We start from the raw sequence: 18,740 nt of genomic DNA on the forward strand, positions 1-18,740 counted from the left end.
GTCACCAGGTCATGGTGGATTACTAAAGTATAATATACCTGATAACTAATCATGATAACATTGGATTGATAGATGCATGGGCACACATATGTGCATGTGTAGTATGTGACAATAACAGGATAATATCAAGGATAGCATCACAAATTAATACATAAATACCTCTCGAAGCTTGATGAGTTGATCATTTGAATCAGCTGTGCAGTAAGTACTAAGGCAAAAAAAAAAATGTGCCCCTCTTTGAGTCCCCAGAACTGAGAACCACTGCTCTTCATATGTAGACAGGCTTTCATAGCGCTCTTTATCTGAGGACAGAAAACCTCACAAGAAACAGACTTCATTATAGTCAAATTACACCACACTGAATATTATGTTACTTTTATCTCCGTCCTCACTTCTAGGGACAGGAATTACACAAGTACCTGCCCTATCCAGAATAGCCTACTCTCACTGACAGTTGGGGCTGCTCTCCTTTCACCCTCCTCCATGGCTGTTAGCAAGATACCTACAAATTAATTTGGAGTTTGTCTTTTACAGTGATAACAGTCATTGTCCAATGAATGGAAAATAAATCTGAAAAAACACTTGGTTTATCTCAGCTTCAAGTTAGATTTTTTATGCTCTCCTATTGTAAATGCAGGACGATCTGGTCCACTTGTTGAGTTACATTATTATTTACAATGACTACCGTGGTCAAAAACAGGCCAATTGTGAACCACCATATGGGACTCCCCATCACAGCCAGATTTGATAGAGGTTGGATTTGAAACAGGGACCTCTTGCACTGAGATTCAGTGCCTTAGAACGCTGCGCCACTTTCAACTTTCCCTTGCGCTACTTGTTGACTATCGGTCTCGTGCCGGTATTTAGCCTTAGATGGAGTTTACCACACAATATACCACGACTAAGGGCTGTTCTTACGCACGACGCAGCGCAAAGTGCCTGGACACAGCCCTTAGTCGTGGTATAGCGGTCATATATCACAAACCCCCGAGGAGCCTTATTGCTATTATAAACTGGTTACCAACATAAATAAAGCAGTAAAACTATTTTATGTTTTATTTTATTCCACCTTTATTTAACCAGGTAAATCAAATCAAATCAAATCTTATTTGTCACATACACATGGTTAGCAGATGTTAATGCGAGTGTAGCGAAATGCTTGTGCTTCTAGTTCCGACAATGCAGTAATAACGAACAAGTAATCTAACTAACAATTCCAAAAAAAAAAACTACTGTCTTATACACAGTGTAAGGGGATAAAGAATATGTACATAAGGATATATGAATGAGTGATGGTACAGAGCAGCATAGGCAAGATACGGTAGATGATATTGAGTACAGTATATACATATGAGATGAGTATGTAAACCAAGTGGCATAGTTAAAGTGGCTAGTGATACATGTATTACATAAGGATGATATATATAGAGTACAGTATCTACGTATGCATATGAGATGAATAATGTAGGGTAAGTAACATTATATAAGGTAGCATTGTTTAAAGTGGCTAGTGATATATTTACATCATTTCCCATCAATTCCCATTATTAAAGTGGCTGGGGTAGAGTCAGTGTCATTGACAGTGTGTTGGCAGTAGCCACTCAATGTTAGTGGTGGCTGTTTAACAGTCTGATGGCCTTGAGATAGAAGCTGTTTTTCAGTCTCTCGGTCCCAGCTTTGATGCACCTGTACTGACCTCGCCTTCTGGATGACAGCGGGGTGAACAGGCAGTGGCTCGGGTGGTTGATGTCCTTGATGATCTTTATGGCCTTCCTGTAGCATCGGGTGGTGTAGGTGTCCTGGAGGGCAGGTAGTTTGCCCCCGGTGATGCGTTGTGCAGACCTCACTACCCTCTGGAGAGCCTTACGGTTGAGGGCGGTGCAGTTGCCATACCAGGCGGTGATACAGCCCGCCAGGATGCTCTCGATTGTGCATCTGTAGAAGTTTGTGAGTGCTTTTGGTGACAAGCCGAATTTCTTCAGCCTCCTGAGGTTGAAGAGGCGCTGCTGCGCCTTCCTCACGATGCTGTCTGTGTGAGTGGACCAATTCAGTTTGTCTGTGATGTGTATGCCGAGGAACTTAAAACTTGCTACCCTCTCCACTACTGTTCCATCGATGTGGATGGGGGGGTGTTCCCTCTGCTGTTTCCTGAAGTCCACAATCATCTCCTTAGTTTTGTTGACGTTGAGTGTGAGGTTATTTTCCTGACACCACACTCCGAGGGCCCTCACCTCCACCCTGTAGGCCGTCTCGTCGTTGTTGGTAATCAAGCCTACCACTGTTGTGTCGTAGGCCAGTTGAGATCAAGTTCTCATTTACAACTGCGACCTGGCCAAGATAAAGCATAGCAGTGTGAACAGACAACAACACAGAGTTACACATGGAGTAAACAATTAACAAGTCAATAACACAGTAGAAAGAAAAAAATAGTCTATATACAGTGTGTGCAGAAGGCATGAGGAGGTAGGCGGATAATTACAATTTTGCAGATTAACACTGGAGTGATAAATGAGCAGATGGTCATGTACAGGTAGAGATACTGGTGTACAAAAAAGCATAAAAGTAAATAAATATAAACAGTATGGGGATGAGGTAGGTAAATTGGGTGGGCTATTTACCGATGGACTATATACAGCTTCAGCGATCGGTTAGCTGCTCAGATAGCAGATGTTTGAAGTTGGTGAGGGAGATAAAAGTCTCCAACTTCAACGATTTTTGCAATTTGTTCCAGTCACAGGCAGCAGAGAACTGGAAGGAAAGGCGGCCAAATGAGGTGTTGGCTTTAGGAATGATCAGTGAGATACACCTGCTGGAGCGCGTGCTACGGGTGGGTGTTGCCATCGTGACCAGTGAACTGAGATAAGGCGGAGCTTTACCTAGCATGGACTTGTAGATGACCTGGAGCCAGTGGGTCTGGCGACGAATATGTAGCGAAGGCCAGCCGACTAGAGCATACAGGTCGCAGTGGTGGGTGGTATAAGGTGCTTTAGTAACAAAACGGATGGCACTGGGATAAACTGCATCCAGTTTGCTGAGTAGAGTATTGGAAGCTATTTTGTAGATGGCATCGCCGAAGTCGAGGATCGGTAGGATAGTCAGTTTTACAAGGGTAAGTTTGGCGGCGTGAGTGAAGGAGGCTTTGTTGCGGAATAGAAAGCCGACTCTAGATTTGATTTTAGATTGGAGATGTTTGATATGAGTCTAGAAGGAGAGTTTACAGTCTAGCCAGACACCTAGGTACTTATAGATGTCCACATATTCTAGGTCGGAACCATCCAGGGTGGTGATGCTAGTCGGGCGTGCGGGTGCAGGCAGCGAACAGTTGAAAAGCATGCATTTGGTTTTACTACTGTTTAAGAGCAGTTGGAGGCCACGGATGGAGTGTTGTATGGCATTGAAGCTCGTTTGGAGGTTAAATAGCACAGTGTCCAAGGAAGGGCAAGAAGTATACAGAATGGTGTCGTCTGCGTAGAGGTGGATCAGGGAATCGCCCTCAGCAAGAGCTACATCATTGATATATACAGAGAAAAGAGTCGGCCCGAGAATTGAACCCTGTGGCACCCTCATAGAGACTGCCAGAGGACCGGACAACATGCCCTCCGATTTGACACACTGAACTCTGTCTGCAAAGTAGTTGGTGAACCAGGCAAGGCAGTCATTAGAAAAACCGAGGCTACTGAGTCTGCCGATAAGAATATGGTGATTGACAGTCGAAAGCCTTGGCCAGGTCGATGAAGACGGCTGCACAGTACTGTCGTGGAAATCAAACCTACAATCATGTGGCGTTGCAAGCGCCAGGACTCTACAAGGATATACCAGTGGGAGCACAATGACATATTGATCCCAAAAACCAGGACTGCAATCTGACTGTAAAATGATTACAGTACAGCAGGCCAGCCTGATTCTGCTAAATTGGAAGAGTTGTGATTGGGACTAGTTCCATTAAGTATTTGTGTGTGTTTTCATGCAAGGGTGCTTTGTTTTTGTTGTTTGGTGGCAGTTACAGAATATCTTATTGTACAGATCAAAGATACATATGCCACAGCACATGTTGAAAAACTGTCAACTACAGCTGGAGACTACAGCATTGCATAATTAAACCTCTCTGTTCAAGCTGCTTTAACTCTGACACATGTTATGTTATGTCACCATCTTGTGGCCCATTGGTGGTGGAAATCTGGAAGATTTAATTACTGTGCTCAAACCATCTCTGAGGCAACATGAAATGAATACAATCCATTAATAAGCATAACTGCATTGTGAAAAATACATTGCCGTACAGAGGGTGTACCTCAACTCTCCATGTTGGTATATGTGTAACCGATGTGAAATGGCTAGCGAGTTAGCGGTGGTGCGCGCTAATAGCGTTTCAATCGGTGACGTCACTGCTCTGAGACCTTGAAGTAGTGGTTCCCTTTGCTCTGCAAGGGCTGTGGGTTTTCTGGTGCGATGGGTAACTATGCTTCGTGGGTGTCAGTTGTCTATGCGTGCAGAGGGTACCTGGTTTGAGCCAGGCGAGGGGACGAACTAACGTTACACTGTTACATATGCATATGTTTTCCACAAACAGTGTGTATGAACAAATAGGTTTGAGATCATTAATATGCAAACCCTACCCAACAGTGCAGTACTCAATATCCCAAAAAGTTTAACTGATTAAAAATTTTAAAATGTAAAAAACACACAAAATAAGAAATACGAGAGGAGGCTATATACAAGGTATACTCCCAGTACAAAGGGTTAGCCTACAAGGAAACAATGTTACGATACATAAAGACACTGTCCTCCTCATCAGACCCCCCTTGTTTCTCCCTCCTCTTCCCTCAGTATCACCATGGTTCCTCTCCCTAGTTGCCTGGCAACCAGCTACTCCTGGAAATTGAGGAGACTATAGTTGACATTATAATTAAAGACCACCCCCACCATTTACAATAACTACATTTATTAAAGAAAATAATTGCAAGACAAAATCATATCTCTGTCGTTGATTTTTGTAATATAGGCCTAAACCACAAAACAATTCACATTTAGGATATTTATAAATCACCCACATGGCCAATAGTCTAACACTTGAATTACCTCAAGTTTTTTTTTTAAAGAGCCATGTGGTATTAATATTCAAATAAACAGAAGATGCTGTCTGACAATGGGAGTCAGATAAACATAATTGAGTGTGCAAATTGCAGTAATTGAGGTTGTTATGTAACACTCACATGGCCATTTAAAACAAAAATAACATCACAAATACAGATGTCTTTTTTCCCAGTCTCACCCACACCAGACCTATAATCACCATCCCATCTTAGATGGACACTGTCTATTTGATCTGTCACACAAGAAATGTATGAATTAATTAGGCACAAACTGATTTCATCATTATGCAAAACCAAGTCCTGTAATCCATAGGCCTATATCTAAGTTGTTATGAGGTGGCCTACCAGTAGGCCTATGCAATTTACAGGATAAGATAATACATTGTGAGTATTGCTGACAATATTAGAGACATTCATTTTTTATCAAACAAGACAATGAATATGATCTGGTCATTACTCCCTGTCATCAGTACATTTGGTATTTTTTAAGGTTGAACTGTGTCTAACCAAAGAGTTCCCTCTCTGTAAACAAAAGCTAAGAGCCATTTTATTCTTGATCTGAAAATGTGGTCTGATGCGCGGTGTGGCGCAATAGAGGAGCCTCCAGAGGCACGCAGAGGCCAAATTGAACTCTGTACCGCATCACAAGTGCGCCTCTCAAAAGTTTTAACAATGCGGAGTGCTCCGTATAGATCCGCATTGACACGATTGTTTGACGTTCGGTGAGGGCGGGAGGTCATGTATAACACAAACTCACTTCATTGACAACTTCCTTCACAACAGCGCTGCTCGGCTAAACTAAATAAATATGAATGCCCTGACTTCTGCAGAGTCCATATCACCGTAAATGCTGCACGGCCAACGCAGAATTCGGAATGACCACGCATGGCCTATCAAGATGAAAGACCTAGCGTGGTGGTCACTTGCCAAGAAGCAACTTCCGTATTGCAAAGCATTTTGGTACTTGTGTACACTTCCAAATCATTCTTCCACATAACTAGCTAGTTTGTAGTTTTAGACCCATGAGCAGTTATTTTGTGTCGTTTCCTCAAATTATATCGATAGTGTTCCAGTGGTTTATGAACAACGCTGAAATTACACAAACATCGGTATGGCGGAGGGTGCCAGCGGTAACGCGGTGAATCTTCCTCCCGGAGATCCTCAGCTAATCGGTCTCATCGTGGAACATCTCAAGAACCGAGGCTTGTTCGACGAGTTCCGCAGAGATTGCCTGGCAGATGTGGATACAAAGGTACTATATATAGCTCTTAACTTTTTCCTGACTAACTGGTTGTCAACATTTATTTTACTCAGTTAGATTGCACGTTTACGCTTTGTGTCCAACCATGTTGTTTTTAGCATAGCTAGCTAACGTTAGCTAGCCAGTTGTGCTGGAAAATGTTCTCAGCTATTGATCAATGCCGGTGTACTTCTGTCATTGCCGTCAGCCTGCCTACCAGAATCTGCGACAAAAAGTTGACAACTTTGTATCCACTCATTTGAGCACTCAAGAATGGAACCCATCAATCAACAAAAATCAAGTGCGAAATGGGCTAAGACAAAGCGTCGTGCAGTAAGTAGCTACAATACTTCATATACTCATAATTCTGCCTGTAAGTGTCAAATGCGTTGCTGACAGTACATATTACAGAGGATAGTGAAATCTGCACATTGGATGGCTAAGCTCATGGCCCCAGTCTGGACTGAGGTAGGTGTTATCAGTTGTTGCTACTTATGCCACAGTCATTAGTCATCTGTAGTGTCTCTGCTGTGTGTCAGGTCAGGCATGCTGGAGTCTGGAGTGGACAGAATCATCACCCAGGTGGTGGATCCCAAATTGAACCACACTTTCAGGCCCCACATTGAGGATGCCATTCATGACTTCCTGTCTGCTGAGAAGGAGGAGGGTCCATCCAACACTCAATCAGAGACTGAGCAACAAGAGGCTCCAAGCCACACTGGACCCAAAACGCCATGAGGTCAGTGCGTGTAACACCTTAACATAAACATCATGGGCATTGAACTATAGTATAATCTCAAAGTTTCACAGTTTGTCTTCTCTCCTTTTACTTCAGGTACAGAGAAATGTTTTCTGCTGAAGGTAGATATTTTTAGCGCTCCATCAGGCTGGATGGACAAGGACCTACTGTCATGGAGCAAGAGGTTTGCACAACTCTTACTTCATGTGGAGAAACCAAGCCGTGGATGTTAGCTGTCATTGCTAACAGCTACCAAATAATGCCCATAACAAGTCAAAGGGGAATTGTGCAAATGACACTGGTATTTTATTTTTCCTTTATTTAACCAGGCAAGTCAGTTAAGAACAAATTCTTATTTTCATTGACGGCCTAGGAACAGTGGGTTAACTGCCTGTTCAGTGGCAGAACGACAGATTTGTACCTTGTCGGCTCGGGGGTTTGAACTTGCAACCTTCTGGTTACTAGTCCAATGCTCTAACCACTAGGCTACGCTGCCGCCCCTCAAACTCAACTCTGGACCTCGAAGCCAGTTCCACTGCATTTTTTTCATTGTTCCCCTCTCGGGGACTGATTTTGACCTGAGACACCAGGTTGTGTGCAATTCATTATCAGGTAGAAGAAAACCTGCAGGCAATGGACCTCGTAGTTTAAGAGTTATATAGCTTTCCCCAGGTATAGCACATGGAATTTTGTTTGTGGTTATTGAATTAAAGAGACTGGTAACTTTCTTTTTCTTTTTTTTAAGACCAGGAAGTAGCCATTGTAATGTTGGCTTACAGATTTTGTCCCTCAGTTTGACACTTATTGGTGAATATTGTAAATGTCATTCACCAATAAATGAATGATTTGGTTGAAATGTGCACACTGCCCTGTCATTTGTTAAACTGTGTCAATACTGTGCTGTACGGGCTGCGGTAAGACTACATTGCTCAGTTAGCCTAGAGCAGCGTTTCCCCACACTTTGTCCTCAGGACCCCAAGGGGTGCAAGTTTTGTTTTTTGCCCTCGCAATACACAGCTGATTTCCTATATTTTTATTAGATTAGAATGATCACAGCATTATCACATTTGGATACATCCAGAGCACAGCCAGTGAGATCTCTTCCAGGTAGGAAGGTGTACTGCGTTACATAGAGGAGACAGTCCATAAAAGGGAAGGCTGCAGTCTTTGCCAGTTCAAGACTTAACATCTGGAGTACAACCCAGGTTATGAAACTAGCTGCCAGGGCAGAGGGAGTAGAACAGCCTGCCCCTGACTGAGGCTTGTTGGCATTCCTCTGGGCAGGCAGGGTGCAAGTTGATTGGCAGTGCCTGGGAGCACGGCATGGTTGCTGTCTCAACACATCCATGCTATATTTCTCTCGCTGCCCTCAGCCGTGTAGGAGTGAGGCTTAGCTCCATGGCCCTAAGATGCAGCTCCAAGGCCCCCAGTAAAAGGAGGGGGATGAGGGGCTCTGGATGAGCTGTGCAGAGTGTTCCCGCCTGGCTGGGACAAAGGTTGAATTGTCAGAGCTGCCTGGATGGAGCTGCTTCTGTCATTCACCACCTCGCCTCTGAGGACGTGCATACTAGCAGGCCCGCTGTGCTGCACCACTGAGAACTGGCAAGCAGGCCTTTGTTCTCTTTTTTTAAATCAGAGACCTCCACACACTGACACTACTGAATGGCTTTTAGGAGTGGTCTAAAGAATTCCGTAAGGAAATAGTGTGTAGTAGACCGATAAGCATTTAGGGCAAGTGGATACTAGTGAGACATTGGACTTTGAGCATAGCTAATTTGTTGCCCCCCCCCCTCCCAACACACACTTACACAAATTGAATAAAGGTCCTGGTGGTGTGTCAGGTTTTCAGAGACCAGCAGCATGGCTACGTGACTCTAGCCCCCACCCTGACATCAGTGTCTGCTGCTCACGCTAATTAAGATGCTTTGCCACAGTTCCTCCATCTGGGGAAACTCAATCCTGTCCTGATTTTAACGCTACAGTTGTCAGCTGTCTGGTGTGAGTAATCAGAATCCAGGGTGAGGAATTTAATGCCCTGGCTCCACTGCACTTGAGCTGGAAGTCTCTGGTCTTCACTTTATCTTGTCAGGAGGGGAAAGGGGGGTAAGTTGAGCCACCCTTGTTTCTAGGAAACCATACACAAAAGTAATACTTTTACTAAATATTTAGGAAAAGTTCATTTCAAGAGTCTAAAGGGAGAAACCACATGGAAAAAGTCAAATGAATATATACTAGAGATTTCATGATGCTTCTATCTAAACCAAAGTAGATAATTTTATACATCAGTTGGGGTCTCTAAGTTTCAGTATGATGTCCTAAACCTAGCATAAAAGTGCATCCTTGTAGCTGTGTGGGCTAATTTAGACCAAATGTTTGCCTTGGGGTTAGTTGAGCCAATGTTTGAGCAAATTGAAGTGTTTTCTTACCAGGTGTAGTGCTCGGCATTATCAACAGGGCCTGGCCAAGGATAAGTGCTTTTAAAAAAGTGTTTGTTAAAATATGCTTAAAATGTACACAAATCTGTGGAAAAAGTGATTGTGTTGAATTGTGTTTGGGAAATAAAGTTAGACATGGTTTCAAAAAGTTAGTGGTACAATTTAATTCAGTACATACATTTGTAGGTGGCTTAACTTACCCTGTCCTGTGGCTCAACGTACCCCATACCCGGAGTAAGTCCCAAGAGACCTTTTTTTCCCTAATGTTCTAAACTGTATGTTTACATGAATTCTGAATATTTCCAGGGATACACAACATCCTGAAATATATTTAGGTATCTTTGTTAGAAAGAATACTATACTGAACAAGTGAGCTATATCAAGAAGCTGATTAAACAGCATGATCATTACACAGGTGCACCTTGTGCTGGTGACAATAAAAGGTCACTCTAAAATGTGCAGTTTTGTCACACCACATAATGCCACAGATGGCTCATGTTTTGAGTGAGCGTGCAATTGGTATGCTGACTATAGGAACGTCTACCAGAGCTGTTGCCAGATGATTGAATGTTAATTTTGCTAGCATAAGCCGACCTCCCAACGTCGTTTTAGAGAATTTGGCAGTATGTCCAACTGACCTCACAACCGCAAACCAGGTGCAACCACACCTGCCAAGGACCTCCACATCCAGATTTTTCACCTACAGGATTGTCTGAGACCACCCAGCTGAACAGTTGATGAAACGGAGGAGTATTTCTGTCTGTAATAAAGCCCTTTTGTGGGGAAAAACTCATTCTGATTGACTAGGCATGAAATTGTTGCATAATATGTTTATTTTTTGTTCAGTCTATATTTATCTTGACAGAGTAAAGCTGAACGTTAAAAAAAATGGCTTAATTTACACCACTCTCCACTACCTTTTCTACAGGTCACAGTATGTGGTTGGTATTACCCATGAACCCTTATTGAATTATGGTCACTTATTACACATGCATTATACAATTAAAAGCAATGCCAATTTATGACCAGATGGCCTCAACACAATCACATTATTCTGAATAGTAAAGGTCAAGTTGTGTTCCAGTCCAGAACTCTCACAGCAGCATAGCAACGTCTTCCTTCCACACAATGGAGGAGCAGAGTGTACAGGGCTGTACTGTAGCAGATGCTTTGGCAGTATCTGAAATGTAAGACAAAACCCACTAGAGGGCAAAGTGATTCTAACAAGCTCAGGGACATCCTCCTCTAGCTGTTGGTCTTGAGTCTGACTTGACCCGGCTAAACTGACAAAGTATCATGTATAGTTTCTGTAGAATAATGAAGTATGCAACCAATACAACAGGCAGAGATGTTTTTATTTTAATATAGCTGGTCAGCTGTGGGGTTTCAAGCAATCAAATTTATAAGGCCGCTTTTTACATCAGCCAATGTCACAAAGTGCTATACAGAATCCCAGCCTAAATTCCCAAAGAGCAAGCAATGCAGATGTAGAAGCACAGTGGCTAGAAAAAACTCCCATTGAAAGGCAGGAACCTAGGAAGAAACGTAGAGAGGAACCAGGCTCTAAGGGGTGCCGAGTGAAGATTACAACAGTGCCAAGATGTTCAAATTTTCATAGAGGACCATTGTTGTGCTGCTGCTCTGTTCCTGGTCACTATCTTGTGTCAGTATGTGAGCAACACATCATGACGTAATTATGACTCCCTAATTAGAATTTTGGAATATTGCACAATCATAGCAATCATTTCAATGATTTAGAAAAACAAATATTTGTAGGACATAGCAAGCCAATCATTTATCATCATTGTCAAGTGTAAACAATCAACAGAAACTCAAAACCCAAACTCTGCCCAGTACTAAATCGCTCACGGATGAGAGAGGACACAGGGTTGAACTATGCATTGTGTAAGAAACCAAGTGACACAGCACTTTTGGCCTCAGATATGCAGCAATTAAGTTCAGGGTCCTTGGAGGGTACTGGTAATATAGTGTGAAATTGTGTGTTGTGTTCACTGCACATCTTGGGGGCAAAAGTCTCAGCTGTCATTGCATTGGTTTTCTGAACCAGAGTAATTATTGAAATGGGACAGAGTAGGGGTAAATTCACCCCCCCCCCTTAACCCCATTAGAGCACAGCTGCACGTTGGACCCAGAGTTGTCCCTTAGAGGCCCAAGCCACAACAATTAAATCCCCATTCCTCTGCAAAGCCTTGGTGCATCTGTTCATTTAATTACCCCTCATATTTCTCACACGTTAGTGGGGGGATTCATTACATATAGTGGTACACTGAGGTTGCCCGATCCAGGACCTCTCTGCCCAGATGTGCATTAGGCAAGGTCATTTTCACCACTAGACACAAGCTCCTCAGTCTCCACTCTTCTTCAGCCAGGGACTATACAGACGTAATGAGTATTAAACGTTGTGGCTTGGTGATCTTGGCTGCCTATGGAAGCAATCCCCTTTTAAAACTTTAATGGAGGACATACTGTATGTATGATGAAATGTGTTAGCAAATGTTATTCGTGAATTTTTGTTTTGGAACATATATTTTTTAATTATATCTTGGAAGTAATTAGTTGTGAAATAAGCACTCCATAAGGACTGAGAGGATAGTGACTGGCTATAATATATCTATTAAAATACATCTAGGATCCATCCATTATTACATAGTGAGAATTATAAGCAGGCATATGTACTTATTAGACAATTGTATTTATTGTACATTGTCTTTACAAATATTGTGAGTTTTGCCATTACAGGTACATTCGGCCCGCTTATTCATAGTGAGAGGGAAGAAAGCAAGCTAGCAACATCAGCACAGCTTGGCTATTCCTCTGCAGATGTCAGCTCTTGTGTAATTTCATTGATTTATCCACTTGTTTTTGGCATGAGTCTGAAACACACGTTCAATGTCAGGCAATGTGCAGATTGGAGGAGACGTTGTGTGGAGAGTGAGGCCCGTGGTGTTTTCCCACGTGGTCAGGGTCCTCTAGTAGGGGACACAACAAGCCCTTTCTCTACTCTCTCTCTGCATGCATTGTCTGAGCCTTCCTGACCTATTACAGCAGAACACAAACCAGGTGCCTTCAACAATAACAGGAGGTTTTATAGAAGTATCACACAGAGTCCATTCTCAACCCACGTCCTCCTTCTCTTTACTCCCAATTTGAAGCAATAGAACAAGTGGTATTATACAACCTTTAGTCCTCATTCATGAGGACATTCCAATGAGTTGTTGTTGATGCTGCAGGGTATCTACAGTACAGTCCCATGACTTACAGTGCCTTGCAAAAGTATTCATCCCCCTTGGCGTTTTTCCTATTTTGTTGCATTACAACCTGTAATTTAAAAGGATGTTTATTTGGATTTAATGTAATGGACAGACACAAAATAGTCCAAATTGGTGAGGTGAAATGAAAAAAAATGACTTGTTTAAAAAAATACAAAAATAAAATGGAAAAGTGGTGCGTACATATATATTCACCCCCTTTGATATGAAGCCCCTAAATAAGACCTGGTGCAACCAATTACCTTCAGGAGTCACATAATTAGTTAAATAAAGTTCACCTGTGTACAATCTAAGTGTCACATGATCTGTCACATAATATCAGTATATATACACCTCTTCTGAAAGGCCCCAGAGTCTACAACACCACTAAGCAAGCGACACCATGAAGACCAAGGAGCTCTCCTAACAGGTCAGGGACAAACTTGTGGAGAAGTACGGATCACGGTTTGGTTATAAAAAAAGATCTGAAACTTTGAACATCCCACCGAGCACCATTAAATCCATTAAAAAAAGGGAAGAATATGGCACCACAACAAACCTGCCAAGAGAAGGTCGCCCACCAAAATTTGTGAATAGTAGTGAATAGTTATGCACAAAAAGGCTTCTGTTTTTTTGTCTTATTTCTTGTTTGTTTCACGAGAAAAAATATTTTCCATCTTCAAAGTGGTAGGCATGTTGTGTAAATCCAATCATACAAACACCCCAAAAATCCATTTTAATTCCAGGTTGTAGGGCAACAAAATAGGAAAAATTCCAAGGTGGGTGAATACTTTCGCAAGCCACTGTAGGTGTCTAGAGAGTTATGTTTCAAATGATTTCCATTAAAACATGTAGTATTTCAATGAACTACGTCCGTCTCCTAACTATCTATTGATTGTTGGTACTATAGCTGGTATAGGTGTGCTATACAGAGCAACTGTCCCTGCCTCAACTCAGTTGCGCCATATCAAAATGCAGCCTCTGGGATGTGTGTACTATACCTGCATTACCCTTTCTCTTCTCTTTAGTCTATCTACATTAACAAGCTACTCGAGTTGTGTTTATACAGCGTGTACACACACACAATGCTGCATTCTACAACTCTGACAGTTAGGCAAGACAACAACCGTGTTTACATTTAGCATTTTTCATAACACGGTCATGTGAGGGACAGGCGGTACAAGAGTGCACTTGAACATTGTTTGTTTGAGACAATGTGTATGCTTATGTTTGCAGGTCAGGGGTCATTCAGTGGGAGATCAACACTGTTCTGTTAGGTTGTTTTTAAAGCTCTCTGCGAGGATAAAAGAGAGCGGGACAGTCACCAGTCCAAATATGGGGCGCACTATGTGTAAACCCACCCACACACAAGACCTCTTCACCCCCCTTAAAACAAAACAAAACAAAACAACCTCCCCTCCTACCTCCAATCATCCAGGGTCAGGGGGAGGAGACTAGGGACTGCCATGTCTGTGTGGCGCTGTTCCACTGGGGCTCTGTGATGTCATCATGGTCCTGCTGCCCTTGGGCTTACTGTGCTGTCATAAGGTCCAGGAGAATCATTCACAAAAACAGGTAGGACACCTTGTGACTGTCAGGGAGTAGGGGGTCAGCCCCTTATGACGACAATGTCACTGGAAAGGGCTCATGCACATACGCTTGAGTTGGATGCCTCTCATGTTTGACACGCCAGGCCCACGAGATGACATTTTCTACACAGGGATCTGGGTCAGAATTAAGCCCCTCCAGTGATTTATGGACACTAGCTCATTCAACAGTGCTATGAACATAGGGATAACTCACATGTGCAGTCTGTTTGGAAATAGCCACCTCATCAGTCAGTGCCAGTCACTATGTTTAAATCTACTATTTCGGGGCCTCCCGAGTGGTGCAGCGGTCTAAGGCACTGCATCGCAGTGCTCGCTGTGTTACTACAGATCCTGGTTCGATACCGGGCTGTGTTGCATACCGGGCTGTGTCGGGATGTCCTTGCCCGTTTGCGCTCTAGCGACTCCTTTGGCAGGCCGGGCGCGTGCATGCTGACACGGTCGCCAGGTGTACGGTGTTTCCTCCGACACATGACTTCCGGGTTATGCGTGCATTGTGTCAAGAAGCAGTGTGGCTTGGCTGGGTTGCGTTTCGGAGGACGCATGGCTCTTGACATTCACCTCTCCCGAGTCCGTACGGAAGTTGCAGCGAAGGGACAAAACTGTAACTACCAATTGGATATGACAAAATTGGGGAGAAAAAGGGGGGACATTTTTTTACAAAAAAAATATATGAAAAATTCATCAAAACACATATTTTTTCTCTGAATATGTCCTTCTGCTGCCCCTCACTGAACTACCCATAACATTAACTCTCTCTTTACTCTAATTAGGAGGGACAAATCAGCTGGTGATCAAAGGGACTCTTTAGTATTAGATACATCTAAGCTGACTGATACACTTGAGATCCTGTAACGATGTGCGCTGAGAGTCGGGAAGCAAGTTCAGGGACTGAGTGTTTAAATAAATAAACACAACATAATACAAACGAAGAAACACAAACAAAGCACAGACATGACACAGAAACAATGACGCCTGGGGAAGAAACCAAAGGGGGTGTCATATATATATATATATATATATATATATATACACTGCTCAAAAAAATAAAGGGAACACTAAAATAACACATCCTAGATCTGAATGAAATATTCTTATTAAATACTTTTTTCTTTACATAGTTGAACGTGCTGACAACAAAATCACACAAGAATTATCAATTGAAATCAAATTTATCAACCCATGGAGGTCTGGATTTGGAGTCACACTCAAAATTAAAGTGGAAAACCACACTACAGGCTGATCCAACTTTGATGTAATGTCCTTAAAACAAGTCAAAATGAGGCTCAGTAGTGTGTGTGGCCTCCACGTGCCTGTATGACCTCCCTACAACGCCTGGGCATGCTCCTGATGAGGTGGTGGATGGTCTCCTGAGGGATCTCCTCCCAGACCTGGACTAAAGCATCCGCCAACTCCTGGACAGTCTGTGGTGCAACGTGGTGTTGGTGGATGGAGCGAGACATGATGTCCCAGATGTGCTCAATTGGATTCAGGTCTGGGTAACGGGCTGGCCAGTCCATAGCATTAATGCCTTCCTCTTGCAGGAACTGCTGACACACTCCAGCCACATGAGGTCTAGCATTGTCTTGCATTAGGAGGATCCCGCACAAGCATATGGTCTCACAAGGGGTCTGAGGATCTCATCTCGGTACGAGCACATGGAGGGCTATGCGGCCCCCCAAAGAAATGCCACCCCACACCATGACTGACCCACCGCCAAACCGGTCATGCTGAAGGATGTTCCAGGCAGCAGAACGTTCTCCACGGCCAAATGCCAAACGTCCTGCACGGTGTTGGGCTGTAAGCACAACCCCCACCTGTGGACGTCGGGCCCTCATACCACCCTCATGGAGTCTGTTTCTGACCGTTTGAGCAGACACATACACATTTGTGGCCTGCTGGAGGTCATTTTGCAGGGCTCTGGCAGTGCTCCTCCTGCTCGTCCTTGCACAAAGACGGAGGAAGCTGCTGGGTTGTTGCCCTCTTACGGCCTCCTCCACATCTCCTGATGTACTGGCCTGTCTCCTGGTAGCGCCTCCATGCTCTGGACACTATGCTGACAGACACAGCAAACCTTCTTGCCACAGCTCACATTGATGTCCCATCCTGGATGAGCCGCACTACCTGAGCCACTTGTGTGGGTTGTAGACTCCGTCTCATGCTACCACTAGAGTGAAAGCACTGCCAGCATTCAAAAGTGACCAAAACATCAGCCAGGAAGCATAGGAACTGAGAAGTGGTCTGTGGTCACCACCTGCAGAACCACTCCTTTATTGGGGGTGTCTTGCTAATTGCCTATAATTTCCACCTGTTGTCTATTCCATTTGCACAACAGCATGTGAAATTTATTGTCAATCAGTGTTGCTTCCTAAGTGGACAGTTTGATTTCACAGAAGTGAGATTGACTTGGAGTTACATTGTGTTGTTTAAGTGTTCCCTTTATTTTTTTGAGGAGTGTATATATATATGGAAGGTAATCAGGGAAGTCCAGGTAAGTCTGATGACCTGCAGGTGTGCATAACGATGGTGATAGATGTGCGCCATAACGAGCAGCCTGGTGACCTAGAGGCCGGAGAGGGAGCACAAGTGACAAATCTCCTATACACTAAGCTCAACTGGCATTGGACAATATGTCCCTCCACTTTCATGACAATTAAACCAACATCACCCATCATGACAATGTGTCTGTAGTTGATCACATTGACAGTTTCTCTATAGCTTATATTTGGTAGTTGAGGCTGAAAGATGACGAGTATAGGGGGCAGGGTGAGGGGACAGACTCAATCTACTGTGCAGCAACACGAAATGGGATATATTGGAGAGCCTTTAAGTGACTGGAATATGTAGGTGTATCACCTGCCTCTTACACTGGCTGGGTAAAGGACGTACACTGAGCTATCAGTACATAGGATATCCTTCCAGGGAACATAACCCACTTCCTTGTATACATATAGACAAATACAACACACAGCAAATTGATTGTGCTATGGTAGCAATGAGAGAGTTCTGAAGGTAGCTTTTGGAGTATGTGTGTGAATATGTGGGGCCAAGACCTCTCCAGCTCTGCGGTGCCAGCACTATGGCAGAACCTGGAGTCAGGCCAGTGTTGTACTTGGCCAGATTCAGCAAATGCCCTGTCTGGCAGAGTGGCCTCTTTTTTCAGAGTGCTTGCAAATGACTGGAGGGCTGACACGAAGAGGGGTAATGATTTAAAGCCCAAGTAAGGGTCAAAGCACAGTCAGAGCTCGAAAATGTTATTTTCTACAAGGGTGCCAAAAGGGATTACCTTCACCCCCTCGGCAGGGTAACCTAGAATACTATGCCCCACAGAGCATGTGAATGCCCTGTTCAATACCTTGCTGTAGTGTGCACACATGCACGCACACGCACACACACACACACACACACACACACACACACACGTAGCCTTGAAACAGGTAGCTGTCCTGAAGGGTACGTCATGATACAGAAAACAAACTATAAATCAAGGAGCTTCTAGCTTTCTAAAAACATTGTTTCTCTGCACCGGGGACATGGTGTGCTGCATCCCACAAGCAACTGTGACAGAGGGAAGGCCTGCCTGGCCTGCAGCCTGTGCTCTGTCTTTTCTCAGCCTGTTAAAGTGTGTTTATTTTAACAGCAGCAGCAACCCTCCTGGGAAGCCTGCTCCTTTTCTTGGCAGGGTGCGGGGCCTGTTAAAATGTGCCCTGACGTAGGAGGCTGAGACTATCGTCGCTTAACTCCAATGGTTAAGATTCACTCTGCAGAGTCGGCATCTGCTGCCACCAGAGACAAGAGCCCAGCTCCATTTGTCCCACTGTCTGAGAGTAGAACACCCAGAGAACACTGCCCCTTAACCCCTGTGTCACCACTAGACTTTACAACAACTACTTAACTGGCACCAATTCATGGATTATACAGTCATTTGTGGTGTAAAATGAATTACAACCTATCAGTTAATGTGTGTCACAAATGTTCATCCTTTGTCATTGTGTTGTCACAGCTAATGAGGAGATGTGCGTGTAGGCATAGGAAAACGAGCTATTCAATACCTTGCATCAGTTACCAATAGATAATAATAATTAATAATTAATTAACAATAATTTTATTGATGACAACTGTTTTCCTGAAGTAATTTAGTTTGATCTGACTCCAGAGTGGTTACATGGGTTTTACTTGTGGTGGTATTGCTATTACACATGGTTGCATGGTTTAGACTGTTGTGAGGACCACAGACGTTGTCTTATTCTTTGAATGCGGTGGATCAGAAGGCTTAACAGTATTGGTTTACAACAGAGGGCGCCCAGTATGCCTGTATCAGTTACCTGCATGGGAAAAATTTCATTCACAAAGATAA

The 18,740-nt window shown here is 43.5% G+C and overlaps 1 protein-coding gene across 1 annotated transcript; it reads left to right on the forward strand.

Moving 5' to 3' along the window:
• Window positions 1-6,032: 6,032 nt before the first annotated feature.
• On the forward strand, window positions 6,033-7,502 carry bod1 (biorientation of chromosomes in cell division 1). The gene is made up of 4 exons (XM_024393479.2): window positions 6,033-6,345; window positions 6,542-6,666; window positions 6,873-7,072; window positions 7,169-7,502. Exons 1-3 carry the CDS (start codon window positions 6,205-6,207, stop codon window positions 7,069-7,071), a joined length of 465 nt encoding a protein of 154 aa, XP_024249247.1. The 5' UTR covers window positions 6,033-6,204; the 3' UTR covers window position 7,072; window positions 7,169-7,502.
• Window positions 7,503-18,740: the final 11,238 nt, after the last annotated feature.

This window comes from Oncorhynchus tshawytscha, linkage group LG30 (genome assembly GCF_018296145.1).
Source record: "Oncorhynchus tshawytscha isolate Ot180627B linkage group LG30, Otsh_v2.0, whole genome shotgun sequence".
NCBI classification, from domain to species: domain Eukaryota; kingdom Metazoa; phylum Chordata; class Actinopteri; order Salmoniformes; family Salmonidae; genus Oncorhynchus; species Oncorhynchus tshawytscha.